This window comes from Pristiophorus japonicus, unplaced genomic scaffold, assembly GCF_044704955.1.
Source record: "Pristiophorus japonicus isolate sPriJap1 unplaced genomic scaffold, sPriJap1.hap1 HAP1_SCAFFOLD_1085, whole genome shotgun sequence".
NCBI classification, from domain to species: Eukaryota; Metazoa; Chordata; class Chondrichthyes; family Pristiophoridae; genus Pristiophorus; species Pristiophorus japonicus.
Window position 1 is genome coordinate 88,910 of NW_027250740.1, and position 18,613 is coordinate 107,522.

The window sequence follows — 18,613 nt, forward strand, 5'->3', positions numbered from 1 at the left end:
GATGCAGCAAAGTGGGGATGCAGTGGGGAAAGTCGGGAAAAAATTGGAAAAATTTGGAGAAAACAGGAAAAAATTGGGTGAAAAAAGTTGAGGAAAAAGTTTGCCCTGCGCCTTTAAGGCTGTGGCCTCTTTTTTTTAAATTAAAAAGCGGCCTGTGCCTTTAAGAAGTGGGCGTGGCCTGAGGGAGCCGCGGTGCGCCTGCGCGGTCCGCCCTGCCTCCTCTTGCTGCTGCCCGGTGAGTATCGCTGTCATGGCTGGCGGGAGAGGGGGGGGAGCGCCTGCAATCGGTCTCCATCCGCCTCCTTCCCCCCTCCGCCCGGCCCCCGTTCCCCTCGGATCGTGTCGGCCATCGCCCCGGCCGTCTTTTGGCGCGGTTGTCGGCGTCTGCCGCCCTTCGCCAGCGCCGATGATCGGGCAATATGTCTTGAGAGCCCTTCCCCCAGCTAACCCTGTCCGCCATTTTGTCTGCCCTCTCTTAACAGGAACTGGAAGATTGGTCCATTTTTTTTTTGGTCGCTTCTTTGCAAATTTTTTTTTCTGCACGGCCTCCCGGAGCTCCAGCCATGTTCGCCTGCGCCAAGTTCGTCTGCACACCCAGCACTTTGGTAAGAAGGAGAGGGAGAATGTGAAAGTGGAGGATGGAGGAAAAAAGGAAGGGAGTGACCTCTGGGCCAAACCAGACCTCAATGCAAGGCAGGAGGGTTTGCATCTGTTGCAATGCAGGCAGGGCATTCACTGAAACCGACTTTGCAAACCGGCACTCAATGCATTTTAAAACTGCACCCATTTATAATTTTTCCACAAAATTTGTCATTATTTGTATTAAAAATATACAATTAAACTTGTAAATCATTCTGGAGAGCTGTGCATCAGTTGCAATGCAGGCAGGGCATTCACTGGAAGGCACTTTGCAAACCGGCACTCAATGCATTTTAAATCTGCACCCATTTATAATTTTTCCACAAAATTTGTCACTATTTGTATTAAAAATATACAATTAAACTTGTAAATCATACTGGAGAGATGTGCATCTGTTGCAATGCAGGCAGGGCATTCACTGGAAGGCACTTTGCAAACTGGCACTCAATGCATTTTAAATCTGCACCCATTCGTAATTTTTCCACAATTTGTCACTTTGTATTAAAAATATACAATTAAACTTGTAAATCATACTGGAGAGAGGTGCATCTGTTGCAATGCAGGCAGGGCATTCACTGGAAGGCACTTTGCAAACTGGAATCCAGTGCATTTTAAATTGGGTTGTTAAATCCGCTCAAATCTGCAACTTTTCACGAAAGAATTCTAATTTTAAAATTGTGGATCATTGCACAGATGTTCATTTGCTGCATTGCAATCGGGGGAGAGGGGGTTTAACTTAAATGCAGTTTGCAAACTTTTAATATCGTGACCAGTTTGTCGCAAAACTTTTGCTGTTTTTATTAAAAGGATTACAGTTTAACTTGTAAATTATCGCGGAGCGATGCATTTATAATTGCAATAATAAGTTGTGTATAATAATACAGCGGACTATAATGCAGTGAACCATTGCATGGCGATTCGCAGGAGGGTTATTGGACAAAACATAAATTTGACCCCGAGCCACACAAGGAGACATTAGGGCAGGTGACCTTGGTCAGAGGTGGGTTTTAAGGAGCGTCTTGAAGGAGGAGAGAGAGGTTTAGGGAGGGAGTTCCAGAGTTTGGGGCTGGAGTGGGTTACAGAGATAGGGAGGGGTGTAGGGGCTGGAGGAGGTTACAGAGATAGGGAGGGGTGTAGGGGCTGGAGGAGGTTACAGAGATAAGGAGGGGTGTAGGGGCTGGAGGAGGTTACAGAGATAGGGAGGGGTGTAGGGGCTGGAGGAGGTTACAGAGATAGGGAGGGGTGTAGGGGCTGGAGGAGGTTACAGAGATAGGGAGGGGTGTAGGGGCTGGAGGAGGTTACAGAGATAGAGAGGGGTGTAGGGGCTGGAGGAGGTTACAGAGATACGGAGGGGGTGTAGGGGCTGGAGGAGGTTACAGAGATAGGGAGGGGTGTAGGGGCTGGAGGAGGTTACAGAGATAGGGAGGGGTGTAGGGGCTGGAGGAGGTTACAGAGATAGGGAGGGGGTGGGGGCCATGGAGGGATTTGTAAACAAGGATGGAGAAATTTGAAATCGAGGCGTTGTTTAACCGGGAGCCAATGTAGGTCAGTGAGCACAGGGGGTGATGGGTGAGTGGGACTCGATGCGAGTTAGGACACGGGGCAGTGAGCACAGGGGGTGATGGGTGAGTGGGACTGGGTGTGAGTTAGGACACGGGGTCAGTGAGCACAGGGGGTGATGGGTGAGTGGGACTTGGTGCGAGTTAGGACACAGGGACAGTGAGCACAGGGGGTGATGGGTGAGTGGGACTCGGTGCGAGTTAGGACACGGGGTCAGTGAGCACAGGGGGTGATGGGTGAGTGGGACTGGGTGTGAGTTAGGACACGGGGGCAGTGAGCACAGGGGGTGATGGGTGAGTGGGACTGGGTGTGAGTTAGGACACAGGGACAGTGAGCACAGGGGGTGATGGGTGAGTGGGACTGGGTGTGAGTTAGGACACGGGGTCAGTGAGCACAGGGGGTGATGGGTGAGTGGGACTCGGTGTGAGTTAGGACACGGGGTCAGTGAGCACAGGGGGTGATGGGTGAGCGGGACTGGGTGTGAGTTAGGACACAGGGACAGTGAGCACAGGGGGTGATGGGTGAGTGGGACTGGGTGTGAGTTAGGACACGGGGGCAGTGAGCACAGGGGGTGATGGGTGAGTGGGACTGGGAGCCAGCTCGAGGGGCCGAATGGCCGGCTCCTGCTCCGATTATGTTCGTGCCTAACGTGCTTTGTGTGTGTTCCAGGCTCGCTGCAGTTCTCGGTTGCATTACCAACCACTGTCGGTGTTCACTCTCAGCCGACCAGAATCCGGGAAGCAGCAGGTGAGTCGGGATTTCGCGACGTACGGGATTTACCGGCGAGAACGGCAAAGGTAGAGACAGAGAAAATAGGTGCAGGAGTAGGCCATTCGGCCCTTCTAGCCTGCACCACCATTCAATAAGATCATGGCTGATCATTCCTGCTTTCTCTCCATACCCCCTGATCCCTTTAGCCGTAAGGGCCGACCAGTCCGCCTCACACAACTGCGACACCCCCTGATACTGAAACATTCCACACTCCACCCTCTCCTGGGAGAGGCCAAAACCCCATTAAATACCCAGGCCAATTTAGGGAGAATAAAATCTGGGACAATTCCTCTCCGGCCCGTCCAGGCGATCGACACTAGTCCAGGAGATCACCCTGGCCGTATTCGATTCCCTGCAGTACTTACCGTTATATCTGCACCGTCCAACAAAAGGCCATCCAGTCTAATCCCAATGACCAGCTCTAGGTCTGTAACCCTGCAGGTTACTGCACTTTAAGTGCCCATCCAACCATCTCTTAAAAGTGGTGAGGGTTTCTGCAACCACCACTCTTCCAGGCAGCGAGTTCCAGATCCCCACAACCCTCTGTGTAAAGAAGCCCCCCTCAAATCCCCTCTAAACCTTCCACCAACCACCTTAAAACTATGCCCCCTCGTAATAGACCCCTCCACCAATGGAAATAGACCCTTACTATCCACGATGTCCAGGACCCTCAATATTCTGTACACCTCAATGAGGTCTCCTCTCAACCTCCTCTGTTCCAATGAGAACAACCCCAGCCTATCCAATCTTTCCTCATCGCCAAAATTGACCAGTCCAGTGCAACATCCTGGTAAATCTCCTCTGTACCCTCTCCAGTGCAACATCCTGGTAAATCTCCTCTGTACCCTCTCCAGTGCAACATCCTGGTAAATCTCCTCTGTACCCTCTCCAGTGCAACATCCTGGTAAATCTCCTCTGTACCCTCTCCAGTGCAACATCCTGGTAAATCTCCTCTGTACCCTCTCCAGTGCAACATCCTGGTAAATCTCCTCTGTACCCTCTCCAGTGCAACATCCTGGTAAATCTCCTCTGTACCCTCTCCAGTGCAACATCCTGGTAAATCTCCTCTGTACTCTCTCCAGTGCAACATCCTGGTAAATCTCCTCTGTACTCTCTCCAGTGCAACATCCTGGTAAATCTCCTCTGTACCCTCTCCAGTGCGATCATATCCTGGTAAATCTCCTCTGTACCCTCTCCAGTGCAACATCCTGGTAAATCTCCTCTGTACCCTCTCCAGTGCGATCACATCCTGGTAAATCTCCTCTGTACCCTCTCCAGTGCAACATCCTGGTAAATCTCCTCTGTACCCTCTCCAGTGCAACATCCTGGTAAATCTCCTCTGTACCCTCTCCAGTGCAACATCCTGGTAAATCTCCTCTGTACCCTCTCCAGTGCAACATCCTGGTAAATCTCCTCTGTACCCTCTCCAGTGCGATCACATCCTTCCTGTAATGTGACCAGAACTGCACGCAGTACTCCAGCTGTGGCCTAACCAAGGTATTAACACAATTTAAGCAGGAGTTATTTAAATTGTCCCCCTCAATTTGGCCAACTTCGGGTTTTCTTGAGTTAGGAGTGTTGTGGAATTATTTAACCGCGGTGTTTTCGAAGGGCGAGGTACAGAGAGAGTGAAACTGTTCCCTCTGCTGGGGGCAGTCCCTAACAAGGGGGTCACCTTAACATTAGGGCCAGGGCGTTCAAGGGATGCTGTCGGGAAACACTTTCACACAAAGGGGCAGTGGGAATCTCGAACTCTCTTCCCCAATAAAGCTGTGCAGGCCAGGACTCAATCCGATCTTTCAAAACCGAGATCGGTGGAGATTTATTGGGTCAGGGTATTAAGGGTTACGGAACCAAGGCGGGTAGATTGAGTTAAGGTTCAGATCAACCGTGATCTCATTGAATAGTGGAACAGGCTCGAGGGGCTGAATGGCCTCCTCCTGTTCCTAATGTAACAGGCTCGAGGGGCTGAACGGCCTCCTCCTGTACCTAATGTAACAGGCTCGAGGGGCTGAATGGCCTCCTCCTGTTTCTAATGTAACAGGCTCGAGGGGCTGAATGGCCTCCTCCTGTTCCTAATGTAACAGGCTCGAGGGGCTGAATGGCCTCCTGTTCCTAATGTAACAGGCTCGAGGGGCTGAATGGCCTCCTCCTGTTCCTAATGTAACAGGTTCGAGGGGCTGAATGGCCTCCTCCTGTTCCTAATGTAACAGGCTCGAGGGGCTGAATGGCCTCCTCCTGTTCCTAATGTAACAGGCTCGAGGGGCTGAATGGCCTCCTCCTGTTCCTAATGTAACAGACTCGAGGGGCTGAATGGTCTCCTCCTGTTCCTAATGTAACAGGCTCGAGGGGCTGAATGGTCTCCTCCTGTTCCTAATGTAACAGACTCGAGAGGCTGAATGGTCGTCTCCTGTTCCTAATGTAACAGGCTCGAGGGGCTGAATGGTCGTCTCCTGTTCCTAATGTAACAGGCTCGAGGGGCTGAATGGCCTCCTCCTGTTTCTAATGTAACAGGCTCGAGGGGCTGAATGGCCTCCTGTTCCTAATGTAACAGGCTCGAGGGGCTGAATGGCCTCCTCCTGTTCCTAATGTAACAGGTTCGAGGGGCTGAATGGCCTCCTGTTCCTAATGTAACAGGCTCGAGGGGCTGAATGGCCTCCTCCTGTTCCTAATGTAACAGGCTCGAGGGGCTGAATGGCCTCCTGTTCCTAATGTAACAGGCTCGAGGGGCTGAATGGCCTCCTGTTCCTAATGTAACAGGTTCGAGGGGCTGAATGGCCTCCTCCTGTTCCTAATGTAACAGGCTCGAGGGGCTGAATGGCCTCCTGTTCCTAATGTAACAGGCTCGAGGGGCTGAATGGCCTCCTCCTGTTCCTAATGTAACAGGTTCGAGGGGCTGAATGGCCTCCTCCTGTTCCTAATGTAACAGGCTCGAGGGGCTGAATGGCCTCCTGTTCCTAATGTAACAGGCTCGAGGGGCTGAATGGCCTCCTCCTGTTCCTAATGTAACAGGCTCGAGGGGCTGAATGGCCTCCTCCTGTCCCTAATGTAACAGACTCGAGGGGCTGAATGGCCTCCTCCTGTTCCTAATGTAACAGACTCGAGGGGCTGAACGGCCTCCTCCTGTTCCTAATGTAACAGGCTCGAGGGGCTGAATGGCCTCCTCCTGTTCCTAATGTAACAGGCTCGAGGGGCTGAATGGCCTCCTCCTGTCCCTAATGTAACAGGCTCGAGGGGCTGAATGGCCTCCTCCTGTCCCTAATGTAACAGGCTCGAGGGGCTGAATGGTCTCCTCCTGTTCCTAATGTAACAGACTCGAGAGGCTGAATGGTCGTCTCCTGTTCCTAATGTAACAGGCTCGAGGGGCTGAATGGTCGTCTCCTGTTCCTAATGTAACAGGCTCGAGGGGCTGAATGGCCTCCTCCTGTTTCTAATGTAACAGGCTCGAGGGGCTGAATGGCCTCCTGTTCCTAATGTAACAGGCTCGAGGGGCTGAATGGCCTCCTCCTGTTCCTAATGTAACAGGTTCGAGGGGCTGAATGGCCTCCTGTTCCTAATGTAACAGGCTCGAGGGGCTGAATGGCCTCCTCCTGTTCCTAATGTAACAGGCTCGAGGGGCTGAATGGCCTCCTGTTCCTAATGTAACAGGCTCGAGGGGCTGAATGGCCTCCTGTTCCTAATGTAACAGGTTCGAGGGGCTGAATGGCCTCCTCCTGTTCCTAATGTAACAGGCTCGAGGGGCTGAATGGCCTCCTGTTCCTAATGTAACAGGCTCGAGGGGCTGAATGGCCTCCTCCTGTTCCTAATGTAACAGGTTCGAGGGGCTGAATGGCCTCCTCCTGTTCCTAATGTAACAGGCTCGAGGGGCTGAATGGCCTCCTGTTCCTAATGTAACAGGCTCGAGGGGCTGAATGGCCTCCTCCTGTTCCTAATGTAACAGGCTCGAGGGGCTGAATGGCCTCCTCCTGTCCCTAATGTAACAGACTCGAGGGGCTGAATGGCCTCCTCCTGTTCCTAATGTAACAGGCTCGAGGGGCTGAATGGCCTCCTCCTGTTCCTAATGTAACAGGCTCGAGGGGCTGAATGGCCTCCTCCTGTTCCTAATGTAACAGGCTCGAGGGGCTGAATGGCCTCCTCCTGTTCCTAATGTAACAGGCTCGAGGGGCTGAATGGCCTCCTCCTGTTCCTAATGTAACAGGCTCGAGGGGCTGAACGGTCTCCTCCTGTTCCTAATGTAACAGGCTCGAGAGGCTGAATGGCCTCCTCCTGTTCCTAATGTAACAGGCTCGAGGGGCTGAATGGCCTCCTCCTGTTCCTAATGTAACAGGCTCGAGGGGCTGAATGGCCTCCTCCTGTTCCTAATGTAACAGGTTCGAGGGGCTGAATGGCCTCCTCCTGTTCCTAATGTAACAGGCTCGAGGGGCTGAATGGCCTCCTGTTCCTAATGTAACAGGCTCGAGGGGCTGAATGGCCTCCTCCTGTTCCTAATGTAACAGGCTCGAGGGGCTGAATGGCCTCCTCCTGTCCCTAATGTAACAGACTCGAGGGGCTGAACGGCCTCCTCCTGTTCCTAATGTAACAGGCTCGAGGGGCTGAATGGCCTCCTCCTGTTCCTAATGTAACAGGCTCGAGGGGCTGAATGGCCTCCTCCTGTCCCTAATGTAACAGGCTCGAGGGGCTGAATGGCCTCCTCCTGTCCCTAATGTAACAGGCTCGAGGGGCTGAATGGTCTCCTCCTGTTCCTAATGTAACAGACTCGAGAGGCTGAATGGTCGTCTCCTGTTCCTAATGTAACAGGCTCGAGGGGCTGAATGGTCGTCTCCTGTTCCTAATGTAACAGGCTCGAGGGGCTGAATGGCCTCCTCCTGTTTCTAATGTAACAGGCTCGAGGGGCTGAATGGCCTCCTGTTCCTAATGTAACAGGCTCGAGGGGCTGAATGGCCTCCTCCTGTTCCTAATGTAACAGGTTCGAGGGGCTGAATGGCCTCCTGTTCCTAATGTAACAGGCTCGAGGGGCTGAATGGCCTCCTCCTGTTCCTAATGTAACAGGCTCGAGGGGCTGAATGGCCTCCTGTTCCTAATGTAACAGGCTCGAGGGGCTGAATGGCCTCCTGTTCCTAATGTAACAGGTTCGAGGGGCTGAATGGCCTCCTCCTGTTCCTAATGTAACAGGCTCGAGGGGCTGAATGGCCTCCTGTTCCTAATGTAACAGGCTCGAGGGGCTGAATGGCCTCCTCCTGTTCCTAATGTAACAGGTTCGAGGGGCTGAATGGCCTCCTCCTGTTCCTAATGTAACAGGCTCGAGGGGCTGAATGGCCTCCTGTTCCTAATGTAACAGGCTCGAGGGGCTGAATGGCCTCCTCCTGTTCCTAATGTAACAGGCTCGAGGGGCTGAATGGCCTCCTCCTGTCCCTAATGTAACAGACTCGAGGGGCTGAATGGCCTCCTCCTGTTCCTAATGTAACAGACTCGAGGGGCTGAACGGCCTCCTCCTGTTCCTAATGTAACAGGCTCGAGGGGCTGAATGGCCTCCTCCTGTTCCTAATGTAACAGGCTCGAGGGGCTGAATGGCCTCCTCCTGTCCCTAATGTAACAGGCTCGAGGGGCTGAATGGCCTCCTCCTGTCCCTAATGTAACAGGCTCGAGGGGCTGAATGGCCTCCTCCTGTTCCTAATGTAACAGGCTCGAGGGGCTGAACTTCCCTGTTTTTGTCAGCGATGTTCGGGAACACATAACTCAAGAGATTTTCCAATTGTGCTCTGGTATCTAATTTGGATCTCATCTAACGTCTGTCTGTCTCTCTCTCGCTGTGTCTCTCTCGCTCTCTGTCTCTGTGTCTCTCTCGCTCTCTGTCTCTGTCTCTCTCTCTCTGTGTGTCTCTCTCTCTCTGTCTCTCTCTGTCTCTCTCTCTCTCTCTCTCTCTCTCTCTCTCTCTCTCTCTCTCTCTCTCTCTCTCTCTCACTCTCTCGCTCGCTCTCTCTCGCTCGCTCTCTCTCTCTCTCTCTCTCTCTCTGCCTCTCTCTCTCTCTCTCTCTGCCTCTCTCTCTCTGCCCCTGCCCCACAGGATGCCCCGGCCGGAATAGTCACAGCCCTGCCCCCGGTGATGCGCCGAGATTTCCAGACCAGCGCCCTGAGCCGAGACATCGACACAGCGGCCAAGTTCATCGGGGCTGGTGCGGCCACAGTCGGAGTGGCTGGATCGGGGGCCGGGATCGGGACTGTGTTTGGGAGCCTCATCATTGGATACGCCAGGTGAGTGCCGCACTGTCGGAGGGGCAGTACTGAGGGAGCGCCGTACTGTCGGAGGGGCAGTACTGAGGGAGCCCCGCACTGTCGGAGGGGCAGTACTGAGGGAGCGCCGCACTGTCGGAGGGGCAGTACTGAGGGAGTGCCGCACTGTCGGAGGGGCAGTACTGAGGGAGTGCCGCACTGTCGGAGGGGCAGTACTGAGGGAGTGCCGCACTGTCGGAGGGGCAGTACTGAGGGAGTGCCGCACTGTCGGAGGGGCAGTACTGAGGGAGCCCCGCACTGTCGGAGGGGCAGTACTGAGGGAGTGCCGCACTGTCGGAGGGGCAGTACTGAGGGAGTGCCGTACTGTCGGAGGGGCAGTACTGAGGGAGTGCCGCACTGTCGGAGGCTGGGACATTGAATATATTTAAGGCGGAGATAGACAGATTTTTGAGCGATAAGGGAGTGAAGGGTTATGGGGAGCGGGCGGGGAAGTGGAGCTGAGTCCATGATCGGATCAGCCATGGTCGTATTAAATGGCGGAGCAGGCTCGAGGGGCCGAATGGCCCATTCCTCTTTCTTGTGGTGCGTTATACTTGCAGATAATTACAGATCCCGCTGTACTGCGGCACTTTGCAATCTTTCTCCATTTAAATAATAATTTGCTCTTTGATTTTTTTCTGCCAAAGTGCATGACCTCACACTTTCCAACATTATACTCCATCTGACAAATTTTTGCCCACTCACTGAGCCTGTCTGTGTCCTTTTGCAGATTTTTTGTGTCCTCCTCACACATTGCTTTTCCTCCCATCTTTGTATCGTCAGCAAACTTGTCTACGTTACACTCAGTCCCTTCTTCCAAGTGGTTAATATAGATTGTAAATAGTTGGGGACCCAGCACTGATCCCTGTGACACCCCACCAGTTACTGATTGCCAACCCGAAAATGATCCATTTATCCTGACTCTCTGTTCTCTGTTAGTTAGCCAATCCTCTATCCAGGCTAATATATTACCCCCAACCCCGTGAACTTTTATCTTGTGCAGTAAACTTTTCGAAACATAGAAAATAGGTGCAGGAGGAGGCCATTCGGCCCTTCGAGCCTGCACCACCATTCAATATGATCATGGCTGATCATTCCCTCAGTACCTCATTCCTGCTTTCTCTCCATACCCCCTGATCCCTTTAGCCATAAGGGCCTTTTGAATATGTCCAACGAACTGGCCTCAACAACTCTCTGTGATAGAGAATTCCACAGGTTCACAATTCTCTGAGTGAAGAAGTTTCTCCTCATCTCGGTCCTAAATGGTTTACCCCTTATCCTTAGACTGTGTGACCCCTGGTTCTGGACTTCCCCAACATCGGGAACATTCTTCCTGCATCTAACCTGTCCAATCCCGTCAGAATTTTATATGTTTCTATGAGATCCCCTCTCATTCTTCTAAACTCCAGTGAATATAAGCCTGGTCAATCCAGTCTTTCTTCATATGTTAGTCCTGCCATCCCGGGAATCAGTCTGGTGAACCTTCGCTGCACTCCCTCAATAGCAAGAATGTCCTTCCTCAGATTAGGAGACCAAAACTGAACACAATATTCCAGGTGTGGTCTCACCAAGGCCCTGTACAACTGCAGTAAGACCTCCCTGCTCCTATACTCAAATCCCCTCGCTATGAAGGCCAACATACCATTTGCCTTCTTCACCGCCTGCTGTACCTGCATGCCAACCTTCAATGACTGATGTACCATGACACCCAGGTCTCGTTGCACCTCCCCTTTTCCTAATCTGTCACCATTCAGATAATATTCTGCCTTCCTGTTTTTGCCCCCAAAGTGGATAACCTCACATTTATCCACATTATACTGCATCTGCCATGCATTTGCCCACTCACCTAACCTGTCCAAGTCACCCTGCAGCCTCTTAGCATCCCCCTCACAGCTCACACCGCCACCCAGCTTAGAGTCATCTGCAAACTTGGAGATATTACACTCAATTCCTTCGTCTAAATCGTTAATGTATAGTGTAAATAGCTGGGGTCCCAGCACTGAGCCCTGCGGCACTCCACTAGTCACTGCCTGCCATTCTGAAAAGGACCCGTTTATCACGACTCTCTGCTTCCTGTCTGCCAAGCAGTTCTCTATCCACGTCAGTACATTACCCCAATACCATGTGCTTTAATTTTGCACACTAATCTCTTGTGTGGGACCTTATCAAAAGCCTTTTGAAAGTCCAAATACACCACATCCACTGGTTCTCCCTTGTCCTCTCTACTAGTTACATCCTCAAAAAATTCCAGAAGATTTGTCAAGCATGATTTCCCTTTCATAAATCCATGCTGACTTGGACCGATCCTGTCACTGCTTTCCAAATGCGCTGCTATTTCATCCTTAATAATAGATTCCAACACTTTCCCCACTACTGATGTCAGGCTGACCGGTCGATAATTACCTGTTTTCTCTCTCCCTCCCTTTTTAAAAAGTGGTGTTACATTAGCTACCCTCCAGTCCATAGGAACTGATCCAGAGTCGACAAGACTGTTGGAAAATGATCACCAATGCATCCACTATTTCTAGGGCCACTTCCTTCAGGACTGTGGGATGGAGGCTATCAAGCCCCGGGGATTTATCGGCCTTCAATCCAATCAATTTCCCCAACACCATTTCTTGACTAATGAGGATGTCCCTCAGTTCCTCCTTCTCACTAGACCCTCACCAAGGCCCTGTACAACTGCAGTAAGACCTCCCTGCTCCTGTACTCAAATCCCCTCGCTATGAAGGCCAGCATGCCATTTGCCTTCTTCACCGCCTGCTGTGCCAACTTTCAATGAATTTTATGTTGCCTGTAACGGGTTATTTGAAGCTGATCGCTGCCTCTGTGTCCTGCAGGAACCCGTCGCTGAAACAACAACTGTTCTCCTACGCGATCTTGGGCTTTGCTCTGTCCGAGGCGATGGGCCTCTTCTGCTTGATGGTCGCATTTCTCATCCTGTTCGCCATGTGAGGACGAGACGGAGGGAGTCATATCTTCCCCCCTCGCTCTCTCCTGTCTGTCCGTGTCTCGTGACTGGAACCTGGCCGGGCGGAGAGCTCGAAAGGGTGGGCAGTTTAAACTCTGATGTAAATTTACCGAAGGGTTTGGTGTGTGGGTGACTGAATCGAAGCCGGGGAAAATAAAAAATATATAATTGTGGAGACATCTTCAATAAATCTTACTTTGAATAAATAAGCTTTTTTTTTTTAAAAACTCCTGCTCAACCCGTTTACGGGAGGCAACAATTACAATCGTCACTTGTTACATGCAATGTCGATAGCTCGTGGTCTACAGGGCTGTAGTGATACCCGCCCTCCTGTGTGGCTCAGAGACACGGACCATGTACAGTAGACACCTCACCCCCAGCTCATGGTCTACAGGGCTGTAGTGATACCCACCCTCCTGTATGGCCCAGAGACACGGACCATGTACAGTAGGTATCTCACCCCCAGCTCACGGTCTACAGGGCTGTAGTGATACCCGCCCTGCTGTATGGCTCAGAGACATGGACCATGTACAGTAGACACCTCACCCCAGCTCATGGTCTACAGGGCTGCAGTGATACCCGCCCTCCTGTGTGGCTCAGAGACATGGACCATGTACAGTAGGTATCTCACCCCCAGCTCATGGTCTACAGGGCTGTAGTGATACCCGCCCTCCTGTATGGCTCAGAGACATGGACCATGTACAGTAGGTATCTCACCCCCAGCTCATGGTCTACAGGGCTGTAGTGATACCCGCCCTCCTGTATGGCCCAGAGACATGGACCATGTACAGTAGGTATCTCACCCCCAGCTCATGGTCTACAGGGCTGTAGTGATACCCGCCCTCCTGTATGGCTCAGAGACACGGACCATGTACAGCAGACACCTCAAGTCGCTGGAGAAATACCACCAACGCTGTCTCCGCAAGATCCTGCAAATCCCCCGGGAGGACAGACGCACCAACGTTAGCGTCCTCGACCCGGCCCAACATCCCCAGCATCGAAGCACTGACCACACTCGACCAGCTCCGCTGGGCAGGGCCACATTGTCCACATGGTCCCCCAGACACGAGACTCCCCAAAGCAAGCGCTCTACTCGGAACTCCTTCACGGGCAAACGGGCCAAAGGTGGGCAGAGGAAACGTGACAAGGGACCACCCTCAAAGCCGACAACATCATCATCGTTCAGTCCCTCGGAATCGAGGAAGACTTGCTCCCACTCTAAACACGAGTCCTGAGGTGGCTGAACAGCCCAATACGGGAACCACAGTCCCTGTCACAGGTGGGACAGATAGACGTTGAGGGAAGGGGAGGGTGGGACTGGTTTGCCGCACGCTCCTTCCGCTGCCTGCGCTTGGTTTCTGCACGCTCTCGGCGACGAGACTCGAGGTGCTCAGCGCCCTCCCGGATGCACTCCCTCCACTTAGGGCGGACTGGTCTTTGGGCCCAGGGACTCCCAGGTGTCGGTGGGGATGTTGCACTTTATCAGGGAGGCTTTGAGGGTGGTCCCTTGTAACGTTTCCTCTGCCCACCTTTGGCTCGCTTGTCGTGAAGGAGTTCCGAGTAGAGCGCTCGCTTTGGGGAGTCTCGTGTCTGGGGGGGAACCATGCGGACAATGTGGCCCTGCGCGTCTTACACCTTAACTTAGTGAAACGCCCCATGGTGTTTCACGGGAGTGTTGCGAGATTAATTTTTAAGAGTTTGACACTGAGCCACAGAAAGAGAAATTACAGGCAAGTGAGCAAAAGTTTGGTCACAGAGGGAAGTTTTTAACGAGCGTCTTGAAGGAGAGAGAGGTGGAGAGGTTTAGGGAGGGAGTTCCAGAGCTTGGGGCCCAGGCAACAGAAGGCACGGCCACCGATGGTGGAGCGATTATAATCAGGGATGGTCAGGAGGGCAGAATCAGAGGAGTGCAGAGATCTTGGGGGGGGTTGTGGGGCTGGAGGGGGTTACAGAGATAGGGAGGGGTGTAGGGGCTGGAGGAGGTTACAGAGATAGGGAGGGGTGTAGGGGCTGGAGGAGGTTACAGAGATAGGGAGGGGTGTAGGGGCTGGAGGAGGTTACAGAGATAGGGAGGGGTGTAGAGGCTGGAGGAGGTTACAGAGATGAGGTGTGTAGGGGGTTACAGAGATAGGTAGGGGCTGGAGGGGGTTACAGAGATAGGGAGGGGCTGGAGGGGGTTACAGAGATAGGGAGGGGGCAAGGAGGCTATGGAGGGATTTGTAAACAAGGATGAGAATTTTGAAATCGAGGCGTTGCTTAACTGGGAGCCAATGGAGGTCAGTGAGCACAGGGGGTGATGGGTGAGTGGGACTCGGTGTGAGTTTGGACACGGGGTCAGTGAGCACAGGGGGTGATGGGTGAGTGGGACTCGGTGTGAGTTAGGACACGGGGCAGTGAGCACAGGGGGTGATGGGTGAGCGGGACTCGGTGCGAGCTAGGACACGATGGGCAGTGAGCACAGGGGGTGATGGGTGAGTGGGACTGGATGCGAGTTAGGACACGGGTCAGTGAGCACAGGGGGTGATGGGTGAGTGGGACTGGGTGTGAGTTCGGACACGGTCAGTGAGCACAGGGGGCGATGGGTGAGCGGGACTCGGTGCGAGTTAGGACACGGGGACAGTGAGAACAGGGGTGATGGGTGAGTGGGACTCGGTGCGAGTTAGGACACGGGGTCAGTGAGCACAGGGGGTGATGGGTGAGTGGGACTCGGTGCGAGTTAGGACACGGGGTCAGTGAGCACAGGGGGTGATGGGTGAGCGGGACTGGGTGCGAGTTAGGACACGGGGTCAGTGAGCACAGGGGGTGATGGGTGAGCGGGACTGGGTGCGAGTTAGGACACGGGGTCAGTGAGCACAGGGGGTGATGGGTGAGTGGGACTGGGTGTGAGTTAGGACACGGGGGCAGTGAGCACAGGGGGTGATGGGTGAGCGGGACTGGGTGTGAGTTTGGACACGGGGGCAGTGAGCACAGGGGGTGATGGGTGAGTGGGACTGGGTGTGAGTTAGGACACGGTCAGTGAGCACAGGGGGTGATGGGTGAGTGGGACTGGGTGTGAGTTTGGACACGGGGGCAGTGAGCACAGGGGGTGATGGGTGAGTGGGACTGGGTGTGAGTTAGGACACGGTCAGTGAGCACAGGGGGTGATGGGTGAGTGGGACTGGGTGTGAGTTTGGACACGGGGGCAGTGAGCACAGGGGGTGATGGGTGAGTGGGACTGGGTGAGAGTTTGGACACGGGGGCAGCCGAGTTTTGGATCACCTCGAGTTTACGTCGGGTAGAATGTGGGAGGCCGGCCAGGAGTGCGTTGGAATAGTCAAGTCTAGAGGTAACGGGGGCACGGATGAGGGTTTCAGCAGCGGATGAGCTGAGGTGGGGGAGGGGTGTTTAATTTTAATCCCCATTAAACGTCGGGGCCTGTGTTTCAGCCCGACAGGCTGCCTGGGGCTTGTGTCTGTCGGCAGCTGTGCCGAAGGCAAGTCCTGATCCAAATGATCAACCCTGGAAAAGCAAATTCTGCAAACTGGCAAACAGACCGAAGGAACAATGATCGGGACAGGAAGCAAAATATATTGAATGGATGAGACACAACGAGAGAGATTCTGGCCAGAGAGAGTCAGAGAAACACTCCCAGGGCAGGTACAGGGGGTTAGATACAGAGTAAAGCTCCCTCTACACTGTCCCATCAAACACTCCCAGGGCAGGTACAGGGGGTTAGATACAGAGTAAAGCTCCCTCTACACTGTCCCATCAAACACTCCCAGGGCAGGTACAGGGGGTTAGATACAGAGTAAAGCTCCCTCTACACTGTCCCATCAAACACTCCCAGGGCAGGTACAGGGGGTTAGATACAGAGTAAAGCTCCCTCTACACTGTCCCATCAAACACTCCCAGGGCAGGTACAGGGGGTTAGATACAGAGTAAATCTCCCTCTACACTGTCCCATCAAACACTCCCAGGGCAGGTACAGGGTGTTAGATACAGAGTAAAGCTCCCTCTACACTGTCCCATCAAACACTCCCATGGCAGGTACAGCACGGGGTTAGATACAGAGTAAATCTCCCTCTACACTGCCCCATCAAACACTCCCAGGGCAGGTGCAGGGGGTTAGATACAGAGTAAAGCTCCCTCTACACTGTCCCATCAAACACTCCCATGGCAGGTATAGGGGGTTAGATACAGAGTAAAGCTCCTTCTACACTGTCCCATTAAACACTCCCAGGGCAGGTACAGCACGGGGTTAGATACAGAGTAAAGCACCCTCTACACTGTCCCATCAAACACTCCCAGGGCAGGTACAGGGGGTTAGATACAGAGTAAAGCTCCCTCTACACAGTCCCATCAAACACTCCCAGGGCAGGTACAGGGGGTTAGATACAGAGTAAAGCTCCCTCTACACTGTCCCATCAAACACTCCCAGGGCAGGTACAGCACGGGGTTAGATACAGAGTAAAGCTCCCTCTACACTGTCCCATCAAACACTCCCAGGGCAGGTACAGTGGGTTAGATACAGAGTAAAGCTCCCTCTACACTGTCCCATCAAACACTCCCAGGGCAGGTACAGGGGGTTAGATGCAGAGTAAAGCTCCCTCTACACAGTCCCATCAAACACTCCCAGGGCAGGTACAGGGGGTTAGATACAGAGTAAAGCTCCATCTACACTGTCCCATCAGACACTCCCAGGGCAGGTACAGGGGGTTAGATACAGAGTAAAGCTCCCTCGACACTGTCCCATCAAACACTCCCAGGGCAGGTACAGCATGGGGTTAGATACAGAGTAAAGCTCCCTCTACACTGCCCCATCAAACACTCCCAGGGCAGGTACAGGGGGTTAGATACAGAGTAAAGCTCCCTCTACACTGTCCCATCAAACACTCCCAGGCAGGTACAGGGGGTTAGATACAGAGTAAAGCTCCCTCTACACTGTCCCATCAAACACTCCCAGGCAGGTACAGGGGGTTAGATACAGAGTAAAGCTCCCTCTACACTGTCCCATCAAACACTCCCAGGGCAGGTACAGGGGGTTAGATACAGAGTAAAGCTCCCTCTACACTGTCCCATCAAACACTCCCAGGGCAGGTACAGGGGGTTAGATACAGAGTAAAGCTCCCTCTACACTGTCCCCATCAAACACTCGCAGGGCAGGTACAGGGGGTTAGATACAGAGTAAAGCTCCCTCTACACTGTCCCATCACACACTCCCAGGGCAGGTACAGGGGGTTAGATACAGAGTAAAGCTCCCTCTACACTGTCCCATCACACACTCCCGGGGCTAGCAGTAACAGGAGGCTATGAATGCTGATGGTAATCACAGTGTAACTGGGACAACCGACACTGGATTCTGTCCCGATGGAGTTAAACGTGTAAATTAGGAACTTACTTTCCAAGTGTTTCTTCTCGTTCAGTAAGATCACGGTTGATTGTCGATCTCATCTGTGCTTTCCTGGCCGATCTCGTGTCCCGTCTTTCCCCCAGAGTCCAAAGCGCTTTACAGCCAATGAAGTACTTTTGGAGTGCGCTCACTGTTGTAATGTGGGAAACGCCAATTTGCGCACAGCAAGCTCCCACACACAGCGATGTGATAATGACCCGGATCATCTGTTTTAGTGATGTTGGTCGAGGGATAAATATTGGCCCCAGGACACCGGGGAGAACTCCCCCTGCTCTTCTTCCAAATAGTGGCCCCGGGATCTTTTACATCCTCCCGACAGTGCGGTGCTCCCTCAGCACTGCCCCTCTGACAGTGCATCGCTCCCTCAGTACTGCCCCTCCGACAGTGCGGCACTCCCTCAGTACTGCCCCTCCGACAGTGCGGCACTCCCTCAGTACTGCCCCTCCGACAGTACGGCGCTCCCTCAGTACTGCCCCTCCGACAGTGCGGCGCTCCCTCAGTACTGCCCCTCCGACAGTGCGGGGCTCCCTCAGTACTGCCCCTCCGACAGTGCGGCACTCCCTCAGTACTGCCCCTCCGACAGTGCGGCACTCCCTCAGTACTGCCCCTCCGACAGTGCAGTGCTCCCTCAGTACTGCCCCTCCGACAGTGCGACGCTCCTTCAGTACTGCCCCTCCGACAGTGCAGTGCTCCCTCAGTACTGCCCCTCCGACAGTGCGGCACTCCCTCAGTACTGCCCCTCCGACAGTGCAGTGCTCCCTCAGTACTGCCCCTCCGACAGTGCGACGCTCCTTCAGTACTGCCCCTCCGACAGTGCAGTGCTCCCTCAGTACTGCCCCTCCGACAGTGCGGCACTCCCTCAGTACTGCCCCTCCGACAGTGCAGTGCTCCCTCAGTACTGCCCCTCCGACAGTGCGACGCTCCTTCAGTACTGCCCCTCCGACAGTGCGGCGCTCCCTCAGTACTGCCTCTCCGTATTCCCGATCCCCCAAAGCCTTCCCACCATCGACAAG

At 53.5% G+C, this 18,613-nt stretch overlaps 1 protein-coding gene across 1 annotated transcript; it reads left to right on the plus strand.

Annotated features, from left to right (window-relative positions):
- Nucleotides 1-170: 170 nt before the first annotated feature.
- LOC139241454 (ATP synthase F(0) complex subunit C3, mitochondrial-like) lies at nt 171-12,420 on the plus strand. The gene is made up of 5 exons (XM_070870014.1): nt 171-235; nt 483-605; nt 2,869-2,946; nt 9,035-9,222; nt 12,081-12,420. Exons 2-5 carry the CDS (start codon nt 564-566, stop codon nt 12,193-12,195), a joined length of 423 nt encoding a protein of 140 aa, XP_070726115.1. The 5' UTR covers nt 171-235; nt 483-563; the 3' UTR covers nt 12,196-12,420.
- Nucleotides 12,421-18,613: the final 6,193 nt, after the last annotated feature.

Excerpts from the sequence above, each read along its gene's own strand:
- LOC139241454 (XM_070870014.1), top strand. The coding sequence starts at position 564 with ATGTTCGCCTGCGCCAAGTTCGTCTGCACACCCAGCACTTTG. Across the intron at positions 2,947-9,034 it reads CAGAATCCGGGAAGCAGCAG|GATGCCCCGGCCGGAATAGT; the intron begins GTGAGTCGGGAT and ends CCTGCCCCACAG. Across the intron at positions 9,223-12,080 it reads CTCATCATTGGATACGCCAG|GAACCCGTCGCTGAAACAAC; the intron begins GTGAGTGCCGCA and ends TGTGTCCTGCAG.